The sequence below is a fragment of the Zonotrichia leucophrys genome, chromosome 1, assembly GCF_028769735.1.
Source record: "Zonotrichia leucophrys gambelii isolate GWCS_2022_RI chromosome 1, RI_Zleu_2.0, whole genome shotgun sequence".
NCBI classification, from domain to species: domain Eukaryota; kingdom Metazoa; phylum Chordata; class Aves; order Passeriformes; family Passerellidae; genus Zonotrichia; species Zonotrichia leucophrys.
In genome coordinates this window covers 80,119,362-80,142,522 of record NC_088169.1, presented here as the reverse complement: position 1 = coordinate 80,142,522, position 23,161 = coordinate 80,119,362, and the positions used below count along the sequence as shown (strand labels likewise).

General features: G+C 41.7%; 1 protein-coding gene across 4 annotated transcripts in view; it reads left to right on the top strand.

Annotated features, from left to right (window-relative positions):
• The window catches only part of FAT3 (FAT atypical cadherin 3), a 399,599-nt gene that overhangs the window by 364,821 nt on the left and 11,617 nt on the right, over positions 1-23,161 (top strand). For all 4 annotated transcript variants that reach the window (XM_064719072.1, XM_064719053.1, XM_064719062.1 and 1 more), the window contains 4 exons: positions 7,553-8,021; positions 17,219-17,372; positions 18,601-19,256; positions 21,958-22,071. In XM_064719072.1, coding sequence (XP_064575142.1) covers positions 7,553-8,021; positions 17,219-17,372; positions 18,601-19,256; positions 21,958-22,071 — 1,393 coding nt within the window. The remainder of the gene's footprint in view (positions 1-7,552; positions 8,022-17,218; positions 17,373-18,600; positions 19,257-21,957; positions 22,072-23,161) is intronic.

Here is a 23,161-nt window from a genome sequence, read left to right as displayed (position 1 = left end):
CTGTATTTTCTCTTGGCTCTTGATTTTGGGAATGCTTTTCTTATTTCAGCTGTAGATGGAGAAGATGAAGTCTGATTCTAACAGGGAAAACAATTTCAACAACAGCAGCAGCAGCAACGATCAGAAAAGCAGCTTGTTAGTGGTACTTTACTTGGAAAATTCCCCACTGGGCGCTGTTCATTATAAGCGCATTATGTGTGTCTGTGTGCAGGAGCCAGTTTGCACGAGATGTAAGATTTGGCCATTTATATGACTATGTAGTCAAAACGAAGCCTGCTGGAATTGCTGTTCTTCCCTTCTGTCCTGTCTGTGGTTAGAGGATATGCCCTCACTGTTAGTGAGGTAATTCCAGGAACCAGCTGCTTGGAACGTGTCTCCTGCTGAATATGAAAATCTCTGCACTCTGTGGATTAAGATTCTTTTTTAAGAGAGTCATGGGGTCAGTGGAGATTGATACCAAATCAATATTTAATTGATAAGCTTTCCATGCATTTTTATTCTCTTTTGTTTCTGTGGAATGGCAAATGCTGGGTGGAGAGGGAGTATTAGGCTCATCCAAGAGCCTGCACATATAGTATTTCTGCTATAGCCTCTAAGGTACCAAATGAAAACACTGACATTTGTAATTCAGCCACATTCTATAATTCAGCAGTGGAAGAAATGGCACAGAGCCTTTTGTTTCTGTATTTGCAATCTTTAGTGTACTTTTGGCTGAATGCTTAGGTAATGTTAAAGTGGCTAGATGAGTTATTAATGGGTAGCAAATAATTTTATAGTTGTTCGACAGAAGTATTTCATGAGCAAGAGTACTGTCTGTCATTCACCAGGAACTGTCAGCATTGTTCAGATTTGCACAAGACAGCTTCTACTTTGAGACACGTAGAAATGCAGTTTGAACTTTCAAGCATGTGTTTTTGTTTAAAAAAACAAAACAAGCAAAACTGCAGGTTGGAAAACCTTCTTTGAAGTCCTCATCATGCTTGCTCTTAGCATCTGTCAGTAGGTAATGTTTGCAATTTGGTAATTTCAGAAAATTACCAAAAAAGAAAAAAGAAATGGCCCTGGTGGAAGGTGCCACTTGAAAACAATAGGAGAAGATACAGAGATGGCCTGAATTGGAGTTAGAATGGTAATAGGAGAATTCATTTTGCTAGAGTTCTGTGTATAAAGCTCTCATCATTAAGGAGCACAGCATATCCACGTCATAGACAACTGAGTGAAAATATCCAGCTGAAGCAGGGAAATTTTGCCACCAAAATAGAAAAGTTGATGCTAATACTATTGTTAAAAAAAAGAAAAAAAAACCACAAAAGAAAACAAAACCTCACACACAAAAAAACCCAAACCAGGAAAAAAAAAAACAACAAAAAAAATCCAAACCAGTAAGAGAACCACATTTACAATCACCTGAATTGACTGAATTGAGTATTTAGTTGTGAGGTAGGAATCATGTTTTCAGTCCCCACTTCACATAATCACCTAATTATTTTTCTTTGAAAGGTGCAGAGTTAAAAATAATGCTTCAAGGAGCAGCGACAAGTGCTATGGTTATTGTGCTCCAATCTCAGTCAGCAGCCTCCGTGTCAAGCTGGTTTGCTCTCTAAGTCTAAGAAACAAAGACAGAGAAAGTAGAGAGCTTCAAATGCGGCTGCTACCTGACAGATCTGATGAGTGAGGTCCATGGTTGTGTATGGATGCAAAGCCTCTGCTTTGTCCTGTGCATTGATATGGAGAGGACATAGGGAATTACCTTCTCAAAGCCTCCTGCTCTGCTTTTCTGTAGGGCAGGATTCACTTTTGCAGTGAGTATGTCCTTTTCCGAGGTCTGGCACTAGGCTTCTGCATGCATGGGGTTTAAAGGAAACAAAATCATTACATTCAGCATAGGTTTTTTTAAGAAATGGTGTCACTTAAAAGATCAGGAATTGTCAGAGTTTAGTTTGCGAATGTCTTTCAACTGAGAAATATCAGGGTAAGTTCTCAAAAAACGTGCTCTGTGGCAGACAAATGGCATCATGCTCAAGGGATTCGACCCTGTCAGGTCTCTTCAGGGATGGCAGCTGGCTCATGGACTGCACTTTGGGGACCCCTGACTCAGGTGTTTTTAAGGAAGTTATGCTTAGACCTCCTAAACACACATTTTTTCATTTGTAAACCAGAGGTAAGGCTACCTTTAACCAGGTACATATGTTGGGAGGTAGGGAAGCACTCAAAAATGAGGCCATTAAGCAGATTAATTAGAGGTCTATAAATGTGAAGTTGTTATCATTTGAGCATTGCTTTCAATTAAATTAAACATGAGGAGAAGCTTTCCAAATAGAGGATAAAGGTTGAAATCCTGTGTTCTTTTGAGCACTCTGGCATCACTCCAGCAAAGCACTTAATCACTTGCTTAACTTCCTGTGTTTGAAACCAATTGGAACTATTCACATACCTTAATTTTAAGCATCTACTTAAGTATCTACTGGATTAGCATCAGAGGGCTCAGCACCATCACTGAGCTTCAAATAAAGGCAGAGGTGGAAGAAATTTAGACCCACAAGGTATGAGCCCATGGGAGGACAGGCAGAAACACCTGTGCTGTTGGGGCACAGAGTGGCATTGATTGTTTTGAAGCAAGTCTCTGCCATTGCAGTCTGTTTAAAAATTAATGCTGCAATATGCTTTTGGTGTTTAAATGACCAGCTTAATTTTGGAAACTCATACATTTGTGATAACTCCAGGGATGCAAATATTTCATAATCTTAAGACAGTGTCCTTCCTGGATGAATAATCAATTCCATAGAGCAAACTGCTTGTCTACTATTTTGCTGAAAGCCTACCAGCTACACTCTATTGATATCATAAAATAAGGGTGTTATTTATTCAGCTGTTTCAAATAAAGCAACTCATCCATCGATTCTGAGAGGTTGGCCTGTTTTGTTTTGTTTTGGTTTGGTTATTTGTTTTGTTTTGTTTTTTCTATGCTCTTGCTTTTAAGACAATTGGAGTAAAATGAGATGCAGGTAAATGTTGGCTTTTTTTCCTTTGGAAAGATTGCATGTTCCAAAACCAGTACCACTCTTTCCTTTTTACCTGTGTAGCAACTAATTCAGAAAAGTAAGATTTAACCATCTAAAGCATTACAAGGCCATAGCAGAAGAGAATTCCTTTTTTTCCCCCAAGGAATATAATGGAGATTCATCTTGTTTTGTGAAATTTTAAGGATTAAAAATAGGTAAAGAAAGACTTTCCCATCATGGCATAAATGTAGCAGCTAAACAGTGAAGGGCAAGCATATGTTCTTTGGTCCAGGCAGTTAATGTGAAACTTTGTGTGGCTTAGCTAAGTGTGCATTACACATTTTAATGCATTACTGCTGCATGGCTTATGCTGGATAGGGCTGAAGTTTGGATATGATCCCATTTGTGGCTGGAGTTGAAACGAGTAATGCTTTAATTAAACACACCGTTTTACACAAACAAACCTGAAATGCAATTCGGCTAACGAAATATTTCCCCAGATAGATTAGGAGGCAGCATGCTGTATCCATGGTGTTTGACTGCAGATGGACTGTGTGAGCTGGAGGTGGTCTCAGAAGAACCATTTGATCATTTTATTACCTATGTTGATACATACACAAATAGGGATGTTAGCCAAACATCTTAGCCAGACTAATATTCTAATATAATTTACAGTATGTGTTTGGCTCCATTCTGCCCGTTGAATGAAATTATTGAAATGTAACAGATTGCATCAGCTTTTGGAGTCTTCACTGTTCTTTTAACTTCTCTACAGGTGAGATCTTGTGGCATGTATGCTTAAGTGTACACTAACCTCCCTGTCATAATTGTTATAACTGAGATTAACTAAACCCTGAGTCTAGAAAGCTCTGGGAAGTGGAAGCTTTGTGGGAATTTTCTGCCCAGCTAGGATGAAGCAGTATCTCTCTGCTTTCATGGTGCAGAGAGTCTCTGCTGGTGCCATGGGCTGCACTGGTGAGGGGTTGCAAAGTTTGCATGTCTCTGCTGTGATATAGAATAACTCAGGCTTTCTGCAGTGTTGCACTACACAGATAGATGAAAAAAGCAATAGCACACATTCAGTGCTTGACTGACAGTCTGACGCTACCAGCTCTCAACCAGACCAACCATGCCACTGAGGTTATTGTCTGGATAATTGCTGAGCCTGAACAAAAGCCTGGGTTTTCATTGGATGCCCATATTATTTCCTTGAATGTCCCTCAGTTAGCTTGAAGTTCAGCTTTTCTTGGTCCCGAGGTCCAGGCTATAATCAAAGAACCCTCTCTGAGGACTGAGCAGTGACCCAGACATCTCAGTGGCTACAAGGAATCACAGGAGCACCAGGGATTAATTGCTGAGTGATGGTTGAATTCTCTGTGCTTAGGAGTGGGGAGAGCAATTTTACCTGTTAGGTGGAAAAACCTTCTCCTCCCTGCATGGCCAGTCCAGCTGCTGAGTACTCAGGAGTGGAGCCCTTTGCAGCAGCTGCTCCTTGCCAGCTCTTCCTGCTCTCCCTACTCCTCCTCAAGGTCCATCAGGGGACAAATACGTCCTCCTAGCTCCTCTACAGCAAGGCCCATGACCATCTGATTAATGGAGGTGCTTTTATGGTCCCATTGCTAGGGATATCTGGGCATGTCACAGAGTCTTTAATGTATGTATCTGTAAAGCAGTGGTGTGAGGTAGGGAAATGACGTTACCCCTCTTTTACTGATGGAGACCTGAAACTAATGGCTTGCCTGAGATCTCAGAGGAAGAATGTTGCAGAGTGTGGGTTCCCATGCAGATCTGTCATGTCTTAGGCCAGTACTGTAAGCATCAGACCATCCTTTCCATCTTTCACTCTAGTTAGAGGTTACTCATGTTTCTTCAATAACAGGAAGGAAACTTAACCCTTCAGACAATATATATTTACTGTGCATGTCAGATCATCTGCTGGTAAAGAGAAATAAAAGTGGATGAGAAAGATGTATAAAGCATATTTTAATGGCAAATCTTTCAGGTCATAGTTTCCTGTATACAAATGGTGTAATATTTATCCCAGGTGCTTAAATGTGGTGTTGTATTTATAAAGATAATTGGAAAAACATGTTCTGTGAGTAAGAGTAATAGACATGCAGGCAGTAGGTCCTTCAGGGCATAAGTAGTCATAGGGGAGGTGTATGTATATTATACACAATCAGTAGAAGAGTTTCCATAGGAAAAAGCCGTTTAAGTAAGCAGCAAGTTATCTGCTTATCCAGTGATGGCTGTTTTTCAAAGTGTAATATATTGGCGTGCATTTTTCTGTTTGATTTGTATTCCTAGTGAGACAGACCACAATTTTTGAGCAGCACCTTCAATGTTTATGGACTGTTTTGTTGCACAGGGAGGAAAGAAACTAATGCTCCATCTCTAGAGAGAAAAAATTCTGTTTATCAGGACATCTTGTTTACCAAGATTCCTCCTGAGAATATGCTTTAACAGACCCAATTTCAATCTACAGAAACTGTTTACAGCTGAGTTTTGAGTCCTTTAAGAAAACGTTTTTTAATGAAAAATGATCCAGACTCATTATTCTATACATCCATTAGCCTTATTTGATTGAGCTGTAGGAGTATCAAGCAACATCCCTCCCTTGAGCATGTATTACAGTCATAGATTTGATTTCTTCTCAGTTTCATTACATCCTACAGATACGGGACTGCAAAACAGCCGGTTGTTCATAGCAGGAGCTAATTCTAGCTCCTTCCCTTGGCTCCTTCTACGTGTATTCATTCCTCTACACCCGCTCATACCATGCAGAGTAAGTGGGCAGCTGGAATCTGTGAGGAGTTTGCCCCATGCTGGCACCTCTGTGTCCATGCTGCCGAGCAGTCACCGAGCAGAGGACTGGTGTGGTTTTATCCCGATTGCCCAGTGTGTTTTGGCTTGAGCTCCAGTTCAGAGTCAGCCAGTCAAGAAACCAAGGATTTGCAAAGGAGAAGGAAATCCAGAGATCTACAGATCTCAAGATTTTGCCTTTAGCTTTTCTCCTGGTAGTTTTCTCAACCTCTAAGGACCAAAAATGCTGATAATGGCAGACAACACGGTCTGCTCCTGAACATTAAAACTTTCCTGTTTACCTTCAAGCCATATCAGGGAAACTGTCTGAGAAGAGTTTGAGCACACAGTCACATGCCAAGAGATGTCTTCATCTAACGTGACTGTTCATACTAGAAATGGCCAAAAATGGCCAAAGGCAGATGGACACACTGCAGCATCCTCACATCTGCATTTTCCATTCTAGTTCAGCAGGCCACCAAAGCTCTATGGGGTTCTTGCATTGACATCTGTGGAAATTCTGCTCTCACTGGGGGGAGCAGTCCGTCTCTGTAACAGATACACCAGTGAGAGGACCATGTGAGCTGCCTGGAAGGATGAAAAATGATACAGCACCTGAACTTTTCAGGGGGATAAATAATGGGACAGAACTGTCTTGAAATGGGGTTTACAGAAATAAATACTTCCTAGTGCATGACATAAAGGTAAAATACTTGGAAGGGCTTTCAGAGAACTTGAATCCAATTAATGTGCCATAAGACATTATTTCCAACCTTGTCAGCCATTTTAAATTTATATGCCATCTGTTAGTGAAGCCTGAAATCTTGGGGTAAACTGCTAATCAGGAAAGCAGAACTTCATATCCATTCCCTCATTCTGCACTTTGCCTGCCCCAGTAGGATAGCACAGATTTACTCTTTACGAGGACTTGGGATGAGTGAGGGACGGGAGGAAGAGTGACAAATCCCCTACAAACTCTCTAAATCCATGAGTCCAGCATAAATATTAGGAAAGAAAGAAAATCAAGATGCATCTTATGCCATCTGTGAGGTATGCACAGAGCAGGTTGTGTTGCATCTTTGGGAAATAACTAACTTTTGGTCAACTAGTATCTTACCGTTGTAATTAGTGATAGTAAACTTATGATGCTTAAGGGAAAATCCACACCTCGTTGAGATGCTCCTTGAAGTTATAGAAGCACAGGATTGTCTGCATGAGCAGAGTACCTAACATCACCAGCTGAAAGTGTGGCCACTGGCTTTGCCACAAGCCTCTCAAACACTAAGAGGTGATCCTGTGCCCTGACTGCCCTTTTGATAACATCAGCCAGTGAGAGCAGAATCACAGCTCTCAGACCAGCTCTCAGACTTGCTGAGAGAGGCACAGCTGCTCGACAGCAGAGCCAAGAGCAGAACAAGGGTCCTCGAGTCCATATCCTGTTCAGTAAAAAACATCTAATTATTCCAGTTTTCACCTGTGTTCTGCACCCATATGATTTTCTGTATTTTTAGTTTTCCTGCAGTAATTGACTTCAGGCAAATTCAAAGTAAGCTGATATTTTCCACCTTGTATTTTTTTGCTTGTGATAAAGGCACAGCTTTTTGCTTTTTTAGTGTCATGTAGGAGAGCAGCTTTAACAGCGTGCAGAGACAGTCTAGAAGTTCTCTGTGCTTCCATTTTCTCTGTGAGAGTGTATTACAAGACAGCTGAGCGCCTGAAGTGGTTTGATTTCTGTTTTCTTCCTTCAGATCGTTGATGGCAAACTCTGGTTCCAGTTGGATTGCGGTAGTGGTCCAGGAATCCTGGGAATTTCTGGAAGGGCCGTTAACGATGGAAGCTGGCATTCTGTCTTCCTGGAGCTGAACCGCAATTTCACCAGCCTGTCCCTGGACGACAGCTACGTGGAGCGCCGCAAGGCCCCCCTCTACTTCCAGACGCTCAGCACGGACAGCTCCGTCTACTTCGGCGCCCAGGTCCAGGTGGATAACGTCCGCAGCCTGACTGACAAGAGGACAACGCAGGTCCTGAGCGGCTTCCAGGGCTGCCTGGACTCGGTGGTCCTAAACAACAACGAGCTGCCACTCCAGAACAAGCGCAGCAGCTTCGCAGAAGTGGTCGGCCTGACGGAATTGAAGCTGGGCTGCGTCCTGTATCCCGATGCCTGTGAGAGACACCCCTGCCAGAACGGCGGCACCTGTACTGCCGTGCCATCTGGTGGTAAATGCTTTCATTACTTTATGGGCTTCCCCCCTCCCCGTTTTCCTCTGTAATTTATTGCCAGAGATAGTTTTATGCAGCAACATGCTTGAAAAATCTCATGAACTCTATAAAACTCTGATAGGTATTGCAAATTGGGTAAAAGCTGTTTGCTCTATAAATAACAGTGAAATGGTGCCCCTTCTTATTGCATTAGTGTTCCAGGAGGAAATTGATTTATTGGCTGTTAGTATAATCCTATTTCTATAGAAACCAATGGAATTACAATTACTGTAATGTTCAGCTGGATTTTTCAGAATCCATTTACAGCATCCTTACAGCATTGAGGGCTGTACACAAAGATGGTGATTTGAAATGTCCATCACAGATGTAACAGCAGTGTTGCCTTACTCTGTTTCCAAAGCTGTCACAAATAATTACTGAGCTGTCCTCAAACACCTTCGTCCTTTTGGAAGTGAGTTATTTCATTACATGTCTGCATGGAAAATAGCAAGTTGGGCCCATTATAAACCCCCTGAACTGTATTTTACAGCTTTCTCAGAGGCCTGATTGCTCTAAGGTCTAAGTAATATTATCCAGATTTTATAGGGCATCGATTTAGACTGTGCTTGTGGTGGAGTTTCCTATCCAGTGGTTATGTGGTGGTTTGTGTCATTTGATACCAGTGACTTACTGCAGTGCGCCAGTTACCAGAACAGTCAGCATGTTAGCAAGAGAAAAGCAAATGGCCCACATGTATAACATTGCCTCTCAGGCAGTTCTCTTTCGGCAGTGTAGGAGTTTCCCTTCCAATTCCCCATACTGTATTAGCATGCAGCATTGCACACCTTTTCTGGCAGGATAAAACTTCCTCTGAAAAGGAGGTTGCTCAACAGAGAGGTTTTCTGCAAGTTCAGAGCTTTCCATCCACTTACTGTCAGTGAGTTTTGGTCATGGGTCTGTAGGGAAGTTCCCGCCTAAACTCTTATTTTATGGATCATTTAACCACTGTCCCAGGGATTTCTGCTTTAATGTGTCACTGCAATTCCCTTGCACCTATAGTTATTATTTCTGGTTTTCATTAGTTTAAGCCTGACTCTCATATTTCTTTTCTGAGTCCCCTCCACCACACAGAGTTTTTAGGCCGAAACTTCAGATCAGTTCAAGACCAACATGCGGTGAGATCTGAGCAAAACTGTGATAATTTTCTCAGTTGGATAGCCCCACTCCTATAAAGTAAATCCTGAAAATGTGGATTTGTCCATGCTGGGCTGTCTCAGCTAGCATTCCGTCTGGGTCTTTGGTTTTGATTCAGCCACCTCTTCTCCCATGATGCATCAGGGATGCTGTCAGCTGCGCTGTTGATGGAAAGAAATGGGAGGACAGTTAGAAGGAATGAAGCACAGCCCTGGCAATTCATGTGGGACATGAGGAGAGAAGCTGCTGTGTGTGTGTTTGTCCTTAAGGGTCTTTATTTACCAGGGGAAGGAGAGAAAAGGAGGGCTGCATAAAAAGGGCAAAAGAAAATAATTCTGAGACAGAAGGATGCTGCAGCCACTGGAAGAATTGCTGAGCATGATTTTTGAAATTCGTAGGAAATATGGCTGTAGTATGTACAGGAATGTCTGTATGATGGCTTTGATTCGGAGTCTCTGCTTAAGAAATTAGCTTAACCATTCGCCTCACATCCTAGGAAGCATGAGAACAGTTCCTTCTATTGATTTTATTTGAGTCTATTTACCGTATTGCTCAGCAATCTCATGATGAGTAAATTGAAACCTTTCTAACAGAACTCCTTACAGTAATTCTTTTTTTTCCCAGCACCATGTGCATGCCAACTCAAACTGAGGGGAGACACGGGGTAAGGGAGAAACAAGCGGCCCTGAAGTTTGGACCCATCTTATAACTGGAATGGCAAATACCATTTTCACATCAACAAAATTCGCTGCTGGAAAGCAGGCACAGAACTGATTTAACTTGCCTGTGTTCCTGCCTCGGCGAGGGGCATGTGCCCTGAAGGGATGTTTTGGCTGCCTGCCGTCAAAAAATCTGTTTGCTGTTTTTACTGTCTCAGCAGTGTGTGTAAATAAAGGATTGTTATAAAGCCATAATTCCAGTGCAATGGGCCCTGACTGTATGTCGGTGGTTCTACAGCCCAGCCCTTAAGGAGAGGGCATGGGCATTTTTGCCTCCACTAGGCAAAGCAGTTCTGTTGTTAGTGTCCTCCATGTGCTGAAAGGCCACATAATTAAATTCTAATAGCACAAGAGCCCATCAGCATTGCAAGTCCTAGTAGCAGAGCCACAGATTGCAATGTGCTTTTAAGAACCGTCAACCATTGCACTTGCTGACATAGATGTTAGCAGCTGACTTCCATTCAAAAAAGAAAAAAAATAAAAGACTCAATTTTTTAAGAATTTTCTTAAGAATGAAAATGGCAGCTTTTTTCTTTTGTGGTGAAGGGAAGAATGCAAAAATATACCATGCAAAGGTCCTTTTCCCAATCACAGGGCATTCAGTAGCTGCAGGATCTCTTGACTAATATTTTTTATGATATTATCCTCCTATGTCAGTGTTCGGAAAATATTGTTCCTTTTCCTAAACAGAGAGTATTTTAAGATTTTTTTAAATAAATAAACCCTCTAGTTCTAATTTTACAAAGCAGATTTCATATACTGTTAGCATCCTTGTAGTTATGGACAACCCACTGGGCTTTACAAGAAAATTAGGAGAGAGAAAAAGAAAGCTGGGATCTATAGCTAACTTAAGAAAAAAACAGTCAAGCAAAGGTTACCCAACATTATAACATGAAATAGTTGCTGGCTACATACCAGAAGTCAAAGAGGCCGTGTCTAATTTGCATAGAATTTACATAATTTGAGCATCTACGACGCAAACCTCCATAACAGTGTTCCTGTTATAGAGAATCTAAGATTCTCTATTCTGTCTCTGTTCCTGAGATCTTCCTTTGAGTAGAAATACCCACTGCCCTGTTCCCCATTAATAAAAAGCTGCCTCAATTGCCTTTCACTTCACACTGTGGTTGGGAATAGGGATATACCACAGCCCTGTTTGGGAAAGTGCTGTGTATGCACTGGGAGTGTGTCCATGCTGCTGCTGTTAGGGTATGGATGGACACATTCCCAGCTCCTGGCGCAGGGCAGGGCTGTGCCTGGGCTGCACAGAGCTCAGGACTGACCACAGAAGTGTTGCCCCAGAGCAGGGCTGGCACAGGGCTAAGCTGACCCACAGTGCCTCTTTCTGCCTGACCTCTCTGCATATGGAACAGAGCAGAACGGGGATCTCAGCCTGCATGAGAGAGCACAGACAGCTCAGATGGGAACTCCAAGAGTACATAAAAGCCTCTCTGCTTTCAAACTCTGGTTTCTGAGCCAGCAGAAAGTGACCAGGGGCATGAATCTCTGCTTGCTCTTAGGCAGCAGTGTTGGCCAAGTGCTGTCAGTGGTACAAGAGGGGAGACTGTGTGTCCAGAGACCCCATGGGGAGATCCAGTGCATGCTTAAATAGGGGCTGGCAGAGGGGGATGAGCACTCACTGGATCTGACAGCTGAGGAGACTCCTAGCAGAAAGAGACATACTCAGGACAATTTTCTTGGGAGACAGTGGAAACCACAGCCCTGAAGTACAGGCCACATTCTGCCAGACTTTTCAGTCCCTATCCATAAGTATGGGTCAGTAAATCTATTTTTAAAGAAAGTTAGCATTTTGAAACCTGATGAACAACATGACTTTCAGAAACAGCTTGGCTCTTTGAACTGAAATTTCCCAAGAAAATTCAACCAAGTGTTTAAAGTGTGGTTAAGGTATAAGATGCTGAATATGAGGTCTTAAAATGGGAAATGTCACACAACCTTAATAATAGTGTGGCACTTGCAGGGCTGCCAATAGTAAATGTATGTTTATCTGCATGAGTAACAGTATGAGCAATCTCAGCAATAGAAAGCTTTACTGTAATCGCATGCAAAGACTGCACCAAGGTTTTCAACCACAGAGAGAAACCTCATGCTTGTAAAGCCTGCAATTATAAGTATAGTTACTTCCTTTTAATTTGATCAGTCCTGTATACATCTGGCTTTGATTAAAGTAAATGGCTTATATGAGTAGGCGATTTTACTTGAACATGAAGCATTTGAGTGGAAATATTTTCTGAGTCAAGTACTGTGGGCAGAGTATGGGGACATAAAGTCATTTTGCTTTCTCCACTTTCCACTTTTCTTCTATTATTTTTTCTCTTTTTTTCATGAACAGAGCTAAAATCCAAAGGGAGGAGAATGCAACATGGCACTTGGGTGGTGGGTTTAACACGTGCTTTAAATGTTGTTGGCAACATTACTCACGACTGGTTTTGAGAATCAGGTAATTCATAAAAAAGAAATAAGGGAAAAATTAGTGTAATAATACCACAAGAACTGACTTGGTCTTATTAATGTTCTTGATTTTGCTTTTTCACACATGTAAACAACCCAGCATACTGTGATGTGAGTATACCAAATGCACTTCAGTTATTTTTTTTAAGCTTTTTTAGAAATTCTAGGGGCGCTTAATGTTTTTAATATGTAGTGAATATAGGCATCTGTTCTTGAATTCTCACTTTAAAAGTGTATGCATGCCAATCTTCTCATAGCACTGGTTCAGCAAAGACTGAGGTTCATTTTCATACCGGCAAGTGGCAAGGGGCAGTGATCTCTTTGAAGACAGATAAGTGAAATCCAGACTGGCAGGACTGTGGATGGCTGAACACACAGTACTTGAAGGTGGCCTGGTTTGACTATAGACCTACCAAAATACAAATGCTGGGAGAGATCCTCTTCACCTTCAGTAGTTCTTACCAGTTAACTTGGTGTGTAACACAGTGTGGTCAATGTCCTGGTCAGGGCAATTTCTGGACCTTGAGTTTGTCAGATCTAGCTGCACAGCAGGGAGAGAAACTACACAGAGAGAGAAATGGAAAAGCCAAAGCACATTAACAGATAAAAACCAGCCTGTCTTGCATGGGATAGATAGAAACAGGAGCGTACACATGTTAAAAAAAAAAATTGGCAGCAGTTTGGAGCATCCTCTTTAATAAAGCCAAGTAAACCTTGGGATAGACAGACATTCAGATGCTCAGGCTGGGAATGCTACCAGCAGAGATGTTCACTACATAACAACACCCCATCTGCTGATGGCACTGTGCCTGCCTTGTGCCGCTGCCTCTGCTTCTCAAGTGCCAGGCAAACACAGGTGTAGGCAGGGAGCTGGGTAGTGTCCTGTCTCACTGCATGTTGCTCTTCAGTGAGGTCTGGGGTGAAAAACACCTCTTCCTCTAGGTAGGGACACACCAAGAGAGCAGTAAGGGCAGCTGTTTGAGTCACAGGGAGGAGGTGAGATTTAACTATGCAGAGGGGACTCAGATTGATGAAGGAGCATGAGAGAAGCCTTATAAAACAACCAGTAAGCCCGAGACAATGTGTAGACCTATGTATACATAATGTTTCAGGTCATGAATGGTATTTGATGCACATCTTCTGATCATCATCTCTCCCTGGGCTTCACTTCCCACTGGAGAGGCAAGGTCTGGGAGGGCAGGCCCAGGCTGAACTGGGGGACAGCTTGTCCCAAAGCCCTGAGCTGCACACAGGGTGGCTCCTCAGCACCAGTTTGGCTCCACAGAGCCACTGCTGCTTCTCTGCAGGACTTGTTAGCATAGATACAGCCTAAAAAGGCTCTATTGTGGTTCATAGCTTCTTGTTGCTCTTAGGTCAGCCATTGGGTACATGCTACTATGGCACATGCTGAGAATGTTGTGGTCCCAACCTAAAGCTTTTCAGAGGTGTTTTCCTGAGCTTCCTTTTTCCACTGTATCCCTCTGAAGAAACACTGTGGTGATATCACAAAATTTGCTGCCTTGGAGAATGCAGATCAACATTTCTAGGAATTAAATACTCATTCCTTGTGGAAGTAGCTCAGATGGACTGTATGATCTTAAACGCTGATGAATTTCCAAAACTTCAGTGTTTTCATTGTGAACAGGATCAAGTCCCACATTGTTTAAAAGAGATTTTTCATCCCTTGCTGAGAGGACAGGACACTGAGCCTTTTCTCATCCTTGAATGTGAGAAATTTGCTTGTTATTCTTGTTCTAAACCAGAGGGAAGAAATGAATGGTACAGTAGCAGGATATTAAATGTAAAGTATAATAAAAAGCCTTTATTGGACCCAAGATGCACTCCCAACCAGAGGGGTTTTCTTCACAATTTGCCTTTGTCCACAGCCATGTGGCTAAAATATTCAGTAGCCTGCAAAATTGCAGCCTCTGCTGGGAGGTTTGGAGAAGGATTAAAGGTCTGGCAGGTCTTCTGGCTGAGTGCTATATGCTGTCTACTGAGCCGTCATATCAGCTCTCCTCTTCCCTACTCCATGAATTTTGACATATGCTTTGCTGTGTTGGACACCTCCCGGGTGAGTGCTCTGCAGCTCTGAGCATGTGTGTCACAGAAAAGTTCTGTGTCTGTTGCCAGTGGATTGGACTTGGCAGGTGTATGGCAGTCAATCCAACGAGGGGAAGCACCTGTGATAAATATGGTAATTCAATACTGCTTTGTTTTAGTGCCTTCTTGATTTCTAACTTTGATCCTTAGACTTAGAATCCATAGTGAATATTGCAGTCTTCTAATATCTGATGTGTGTTCCACTATCATTAAATCAAATTGTGTGAAAAATGTGGGCTTTCAGAAGCAGATTTTTATTTTGGTCCTGTTCTTACACTGCTGAACAGGGCTCTGACCCATCTAGTAATTCAGTTTCATCTCTTAGTATAAAATGCATTCCATGTTTCTTTTATAGTTGGTGGTAATTTTTTTTTTTTTAAATCAGATCAATACTCTTCAAGTTTTCTATAATGAACAAATGTAAACAGATTATATTACAGGACTTAGAGCTTAGCTGAAACAAACAAAAGACATGAAAAGAAAGCGATTCAAGGCCTTTGTCTTACAAACGATTGGCACCTGAAAACTTCGTTTAAAAACAGCAGAAACTTGGCTTTTAACATCACTTTAGAGTTATGGACATTTATCAAATATCAGATAACAAATAGAATAACATATATATTCTGCTGTTACATAAGGCAACAGAACTGATTTTAAATGAAGTGGTTTATATTTTAATTGAATGTTCTCCTTTTGCTTAAACTCATTGAGTCTGTAAAAAACTTAAAAAAACATTAGTGTAAATTTTTGAACTATAGATGTCACTGTTCAGTCATAAAAAGGAAGTGCTGAAACAGCCTTATTTATTCATGCTGTGAATTCTACCTACAGTCACAGGTTTGTAGTTCTTCAGACACAGATCACTATAGGTACAGAAAAATGTTCACATTGTCTGAGTGAGATATTTGTAAGACACAAAAAGAAATAAGGCCATCTTGCTGATGCTTACTAAACATGCCTTTTGGGAAGCCCAGAAGTTGAATAATTTATCTTCTTAACTCTGTAACCTTGGAGCGATCAGTGTGTCTGTCTCCCTTCTTGTAGCAGGACAACAGAACAGCATGATATTTGAGTATCTGTTTCATTTATCTTCAGTTAAATAGTATTGGACTCTTGAATGAGTATGCCATCAAGTCTGGTTCCAAGTTTATTCTCAAAAGCCTGTCCTCATGAAAGAATTCAATTAGAGTAGCTGAACAAGGCGAATTGAACCATATAGGACATAAAAGATGTGGGAGTCTTGATGCAGAATTGCTTTTTTCTTATGCCTCCGCTGGGTTTTTCCATACTGTTTCCATGAAATTCTTTTCCTTGTAACTGTGCTGGATATTCTTGCCTTATTTGCAGAAAGAAGAACTTTTAAAACAAGTATTTGTGGTTTTTTCCAGATGTATAGATATAGAAAGTTTTTAAAAATACATTTAAAAGGCTCACCACTGAGAGATGATATTTCCACTACATCAACTTGATTGCCAGTAATTTTGACACTGAATTGAGTTGCACTCAACCATTTCAGCTCTAACTGCAGCTGTTTTAATGGCAGGAAGGTTTCTTGTTTTAGTTGGTTATTATGCTATATTCAGTAGGTATGTGAACCCCATAACTGGAGCTTGAACCTTGCCTACATATCTGTTTAGGACATTTGGATTATATAAGGAACTTTCTAAAAGATCAGCCAAAGTTTTTTTACAGATGTCCAGGAAAATTTTGCTGGCTCAACAGCTCTAACCTAGGAGTCTTCCACTTCCAGGGATGTCTTAGACATCTCATGGCTTTCACAGCCTACATGTTCCATGCTCTTTTCCAGCAAAAAAGTCGTCAGATTTCCATATGCAGTTCACAACTTTAAGAGATGCGCTGCCTCACTGGATTTCTTTGTGACCTTAAATAAAGCTTTTATTAATGGCACTGAGCCATATGAACTCACAAGTAGAGAAAAATAAAAAATATATTTGTCATTTGATACTTGGCAGGGTGAACTGATGTGTTTAAAATCTCTTTTTTTTTTAAATTCTGGTGTTGCCCTGTGTTGGCAAAAAACATAGAAATGGGACTTCAATCCCCAACAGAGTCCCCCTCCACATGAATGTTGTTATGCCTGATGAACTGATGTGAGTGATTAATCAGAATTTGATAGCACACTAGTACTGAACATAATCAGCTCTGATTAGGGCTGGTATTGCCCAGGTCAGCTGGTATTTTGAAGTTTATAGTTTGTGCCTTGATGATGCACTTTATAAAACTGGTGTTTTATTAGTCACATCCCCATTGTGTTGCTCTTTTAAAGGGCAGAGATGGAAAAGCTCTCAGCTGATGTATTTGTACATCGGTGAAGCCCCAAAAGGAGAGTAGATTGCCTCTATCAGCAAACATTTTGAAAAAGTTGGGAAATACATCCTTGATCTAGAATGTATTTCCTGAAATACCCTTCTTTAAAGGTGTTCACAAATGACGTTTATTCTTACCTGAATCATGATGATTAGGATGGTCTGGGCCTCAGCCTCTGGTTGTAGACATGAGCTCTGGTTGCCTGGGCATCTCAGATGGACAAACTCTTGACTAGCATTAGTGTGGGCCACATGGACAGACCAGAATGAGTGTGAACATCCTCTTGCCCCCACAGTGCAATTTATTTTTCGGTGTAAAGCACCCAAATGGATCCTGTCACTTTTAGACAGACTCAGTGGTAGGAGTCTAATTTCCGTCTCTCTGTCCCTCACCTCCCAGGGTACCATTGCAATTGCCTCTCCCAGTTTACAGGAAGGAATTGTGAGTCAGAGATCACAGCCTGCTTCCCAAATCCTTGCCGGAATGGAGGCTCATGTGATCCCATCGGCAATGCTTTCATCTGCAACTGCAAAAATGGCCTGACAGGAGTAACGTAAGTGTCCCTCCCCAGGTGGGCAATGGGAGATTTTGACTCAGTGATGGTGGGCTTTTTGATCAGGCATTTTGTACCCAAAAGCTATGACTCACCTCACAAAAAATAACCACAACCTTAGCACTTATTCCAAGTCAGAGCTAATGACAGCTGAGAAATCCCTGAGACTTGCATGCTCAGAAATGTTTTTTCTAACTTACCCTCCTAAGCTGTTGATTCAGGATGTTATCTCAAGACAGTTTTCTCTGAGATACACCTGTCTGTTGCCAGCTTTTTGAACAATCTTGTAAAACCTGCGGAAGCTGCTATGTAATCTTTGTTTTGAAAAGGGATCAATTATTTAGTCACCTTAGCCCTGACATAAAAGGGTAATTTATTGCAGTCATTTTCTTAAATCCTTGCCTTGATCATAGACTTGGTGTAGACATAGAAAATCCTGTCTTGCCCATCAACATGCTTTTCCCTTATCTGGTTTGTCTACTGTTTGTACTTTTTCCTCTGCATTTTGCTACATCTTATTTTTTCCAATTCTCCCCTCTCTTTATGGTTCCTGTTCCTTTTTTCCCCCCACCTCTAATATTTGTTTATTTTATCTCCTGACCTAAAAAATATTACATAGTCAGTATATCCTTTTGCCTCTCCTCTCCTCTCCTCTCCTCTCCTCTCCTCTCCTCTCCTCTCCTCTCTCTCTCCTCTCCTCTCCTCTCCTCTCCTCTCCTCTCCTCTCCTCTCCTCTCCTCTCCTCTCCTCTCCTCTCCTCTCCTCTCCTCTCCTCTCCTCTCCTCTCCTCTCCTCTCCCTTCAATAAATATCCCGAGGTTTTTACTATATTTTTTCTCAACTATCTTCTCCTTGAATCCCCCTCTAATATTTTGTATTGAAACCCACAGGGTAGTCCAAAAACAGTGTAAAGAAGCAGATTCTGTATTACATTCAGTAAGCCTCATTAGGGTCAAGGTGCCTTTTCCTATCAGATACATTATTTCCTTCTTGATATCTATCAGATGCTTTAAACTCTTATTTCCTTCTGGATATTTCCTGTCTTTAAAAAACCCATGGAATAGCTGTAGAAAAAAATTAAATGCCATTAAATAATATGATAATAATATGATAATTTGCAAAGTACCACAAGGTGTTAACTAATGGCACCACTTTGACAAGATAAGGCATCATGCACAGCCTGGACTGCCTCTTAGATGTTTTTGAGACTCTCCTTTTCTTCTTTAAAGGTGTGAAGAAGACATTGATGAGTGTGAAAGAGAAGAATGTGAAAATGGTGGCTCCTGTGTCAACATCTTTGGTTCATTTCTGTGTAACTGCACCCCTGGCTACGTGGGTCAATACTGTGGCCTGCGCCCCGTGGTGGTCCCCAATATACAAGCTGGGCATTCCTACGTTGGCAAGGAGGAGCTGATAGGAATAGCCGTGGTCCTGTTTGTCATAGTTGTGTTAATTGTTCTTTTCATCATTTTTCGCAAGAAGGTTTTCAGGAAGAATTATTCCCGCAACAACATCACGCTTGTACAGGATCCAGCTACTGCAGCCCTGCTCAACAAGAGCAATGGCATCCAATTCAAGAACATCAGGAACAGTGGAGACAGCAGGAATATCTACCAGGAGGTTGGGCCTCCACAGGTGCCAGTGAGGCCAATGGCCTATACCCCATGCTTCCAGAGTGACTCACGGAATAACCTGGACAAGATAGTGGATGGGCTTGGTGTGGAGCACCAGGAGATGACAACATTTCATCCGGAGTCCCCTCGAATACTGACAGCCAGGAGGGGGGTGGTGGTGTGCAGTGTAGCTCCAAACCTGCCTGCTGTGTCTCCCTGCCGCTCGGACTGTGACTCCATCAGGAAGAGCACATGGGATGCTGGCACAGAAAGTAAGTAGCACTGCGTGCCGGCCTCGTTCTTCCCTGCCAGCAGTAAGGGTTGCTTCAGGGTGCAGCAGGTACAGTGGCACAGGTGCTCTTAGTGCTCCAGCCTAATACATGTGAATTGGTAAATCTCTGCAAGAAGTGATCTGGTTTAATTTTGAAAGGTTATAATTAAACCAGGCATACAATGCCTTTCCTTCTATGCATGGAGTATGACTAAAAGCATTTATTTCACTTGTTGAGAAAGCATATATGAGTAAGTGCTCTGAGCTTTTTTCAGTGATATAATGCAATCATCTTTCTATTGGAAAAAAACAATTTGGGGTAGAATTCTTAAATATAAATTCTGTTAGGTTCAGGCTGTTTGTTTCCCAAGGGAGTTAAAAATATTTAAACCTTCTTCAAGAAGCAATCCTGTTTTGCATCAGGGAGAAATGAACTAATATTCCTTACTTTCAGTGTCTGTGAGCTGAAGCAGAAAGTCACATATGGCTTAATATATAGGATCACCTTCTCAGGCCATTGCATTCCCCTCTGCTTTCAGTATCAGAGTCATCATGGAATTTTCAATCCCCATGCTTACCCTATTTGTGCTGTGATGGTTCCTCACCTGATAACACAGCGCTCCCTCCATTCCTCAACTGGAGATGAAGCCAATTTCACATAGTCTGTCATGGCAGGAAATACCAGTTTTCTGGGAAAGAGTTGCAGTCCTGCATCATCTATCCTTGCAAGTCAGACCATGTCATTTGGACTGGGAGATGTTTACGTCACCATATATGATGTTTTTAAAGGTGTTTTCTCTTATTAGGGACTTTTCCTAATGCATCTTCCAGTACCTGTTGGAGGGGGCTTACAAGAAAGCTGGAGAGGGACACAAGAGCTTGTTGTAGTGATGAATGGCCTTAAGCTGAAGAAGGGTAGGTTTGGATTAGCTGTTAGGAAGAAATGCTTGATTGTGAGGGTGGTGAGACAATGAAACAGATTGCTCAGAGAAGGGATGGATGTCCCATCCCTGGAAGTATTCAAGGCTGAATGGGTTGGGGCTCTGAGTAACCTGGTCTAGTGAAAGGTTCCCAGTCCATGGCAGGGAAATTGAAACCAAATGATCTTTAAGATCCCTTCCACCTCAAAGTGTTCCATGATTCTATGATCATCAACTCTATTGCAGCACAGCCCTTACCAAAACTGTCACATAAAACTGCACAATCCAGCCCTATTGTTGAAAGCAATGGGAACTGAGGAATGGAGAGAGGAATTAAGCAACAGGTCAAGAGGACAGCATTATGTTGTGCCAGAGGAGGTTTGGGATGGACATCAGGAAGAAGTTTTGCTCTGGAAGAGTGGTCAAGCATTGGAACTGGCTACCCAGGGAGGTGGTAAAGTCACCATTCCTGGAAGTGTTCAAGAAATGATTGGGCCTGGCAGTTAATGCTGTGGTTTGGTTAGCATAGTGATGTTCAGTCAAAGGTTGGGCTCAATGATCTTGGAAGTCTTTTCCAGCCTTACGGAGTTTATGATTCTATAGCTGTGCCCTGATCTGCACATTTTCATCCAAGGCAGCACACTGGCTAAGGTCATGTAGTGAAAAATTGAACTAGTTTTCATTTATTTGGGCTGTATTTCAGGGTTGTGTTGTGTCTGACCTTTTAAACTTTAAATATAGTTAAGCTGATTGAAAGCATCATCACGCCAGCTCCCACACGTGCTCTGTTCTATATGCTCCCGTGGGTTTGTGCCACAGACACTGCTGATACTGGAAGGAATAGAAATTCCTACCAGCACACCATGAGGCCATACCAGGGGGACAGACCTCAGCTGTCATGGAGTGGGAAGCAGTGCAGTTTTGTTACTGCAGCACTCACTTCATCAGCTCCATACCCTGCTGCTCAGCAGGAGCAAATCAGCTCTTACTGTGTGGAGGTGTGCCATGCTGGGTAGAAATACATACAGCTGGCCGTTAAAGAGCTGTGCTTGCATGTTGATAGCACCTGACCTTCTTCATTTGTAATTGGCTCAGGTAGCTTAGTGCTTAAAATGGAGAATAATGTTTTGTGTTCCTGATTATTGCCCATATAATGTGTATTTGAATGTGTTTATTTATATATGCTTAATTACAGGAGAATTTATACCGTAGGTTGCAGTTACATTTCTAAACAGTGCAGTTGTGAAGACTGAATGTCCCTGATGAAAAGCAATGTAAATTGAAGCATAATCTATTATATGTCAGTCATGGAGCTATTAAAATCTGATCCAAGGGCCACTGATCTGAATAACAAGATGCATAGTAACTTTACTGAGCATTGAATGAGCCTTTAATGAGGCTCTCAAATTAGGAAATGAACAGTAAAGATAAATGTAACTGTAATCTCTTGTATAAGCTGTTTATACCACATTCCTTAAGTCATCATTTTCATTGCTTTTGAGACTACATGCCATCTAAAAAGACAATATTGAATACAGATGTTTCTTCCTTGATTACAGTGTTGTCAGCCACTTGAAAGACTCCTTGGGCTTCAAACACTTCAGAAGTCTAGGTATCTTCACCAGCAGCCTTCTTGACGAATAGGTCATGTCCTCTGTGTGAAGGAAATAATTTTATTCTGACTCATAATAGAAGGCAGGATTTGAATGTGTCCGTGGTATAAATAGATAAATGTTCATACCTAGAGAGTACCATTTTGCTTTGTCTTTGCTGTCAATGAAGGTAAAGGGGTTGATGACGCTGAAGAGGTGACCTGTTTTTCAGGAAGTAATAAAGGCAGCAACTCTGAAGTACAGTCCCTCAGCTCCTTCCAGTCTGATTCCGGTGATGATAATGGTAAGAAATGATTTCATCTTTATTATGCTGGGGGAAAAACTATTTATCTCTCTCTCTAATATTATTAAAAGATTTATGTGACATCTTGAAACCCTTTAGCAGTGCCAAAAGTAAGAAAGTCGTGGGTTCAAACCCTGACTTTGTGTTCCACTTACTAAATTATAGGAACGTATAATCTTGATGCTTGAGGCTGTTGTATAAGGACTGAGCTTTACAGTGAATTAGAGCTATGATACAGCAGAGTCACACTGCCAAGATGTAAGTTGACTAATAGGTTGCAAGTGAAACTGTAGAATTTATATAATTTTCCTTCTGGGAAGAGCATGACTTTCATGTTTCACCAGTCGAATTAAAGGGATTTCCGTGCTATTTGCCAGGTCTCATTCACGGTCCCAACAAAACTCTGCTGGGTGCTCAGCTGCAACAGTGAGCAGATGAGCCAGTCCCCAGCATCCTGGCCTCTCCCTGGCAATCACAGCTCAGCAAACAATACAGCACCATTAAATCCTTGTTCAGTGCATACTCAGTGCCTGCCTCTCATGTCCTGCATCATTATCTCCCTGGGTGACACAGGCAGGGCCATACACAGCCCACTAAAAGGTCCACAGATTCAGAGTAAACCTTTGTTCCTGCAGCCCACGAATGTTGAGCAGCGGGTCTGAGAAAAGTCAAGATGTTTCTGCTGGGGAGGGATGGTGTATGTCTGGGAAGCCTCGTTTAGACACACAGAAGAAGATTTTCACAAAGGAATCATACTTGGTTTCCTCAGCCACCAGTTAATGAACTGTCTGTAGACTCAGTTTCTCAGTCATGTCGTGCAGCTGTTCTCTGGGAACTCTGAAATGTTGGAAAAAGCACTGATAGCAAAGTACACTTGCAGTTCCTTTTGGTCTGCTGTGCCTGAAGCATTACAATTATTTTTGTCAGGCTTACCAGTGCTTTTCTGCCCCTGCACCAAAAAGACCCCTTTAGCCTTTTTTTAGGATAAGTGTTATTTAATGATATATATTTACATTATAGTTACCTTTGGAATAATTATTCAAGTGGTCATTTATTGAGCATTGTTACTTTTTGTGTCTCACAAATTCTG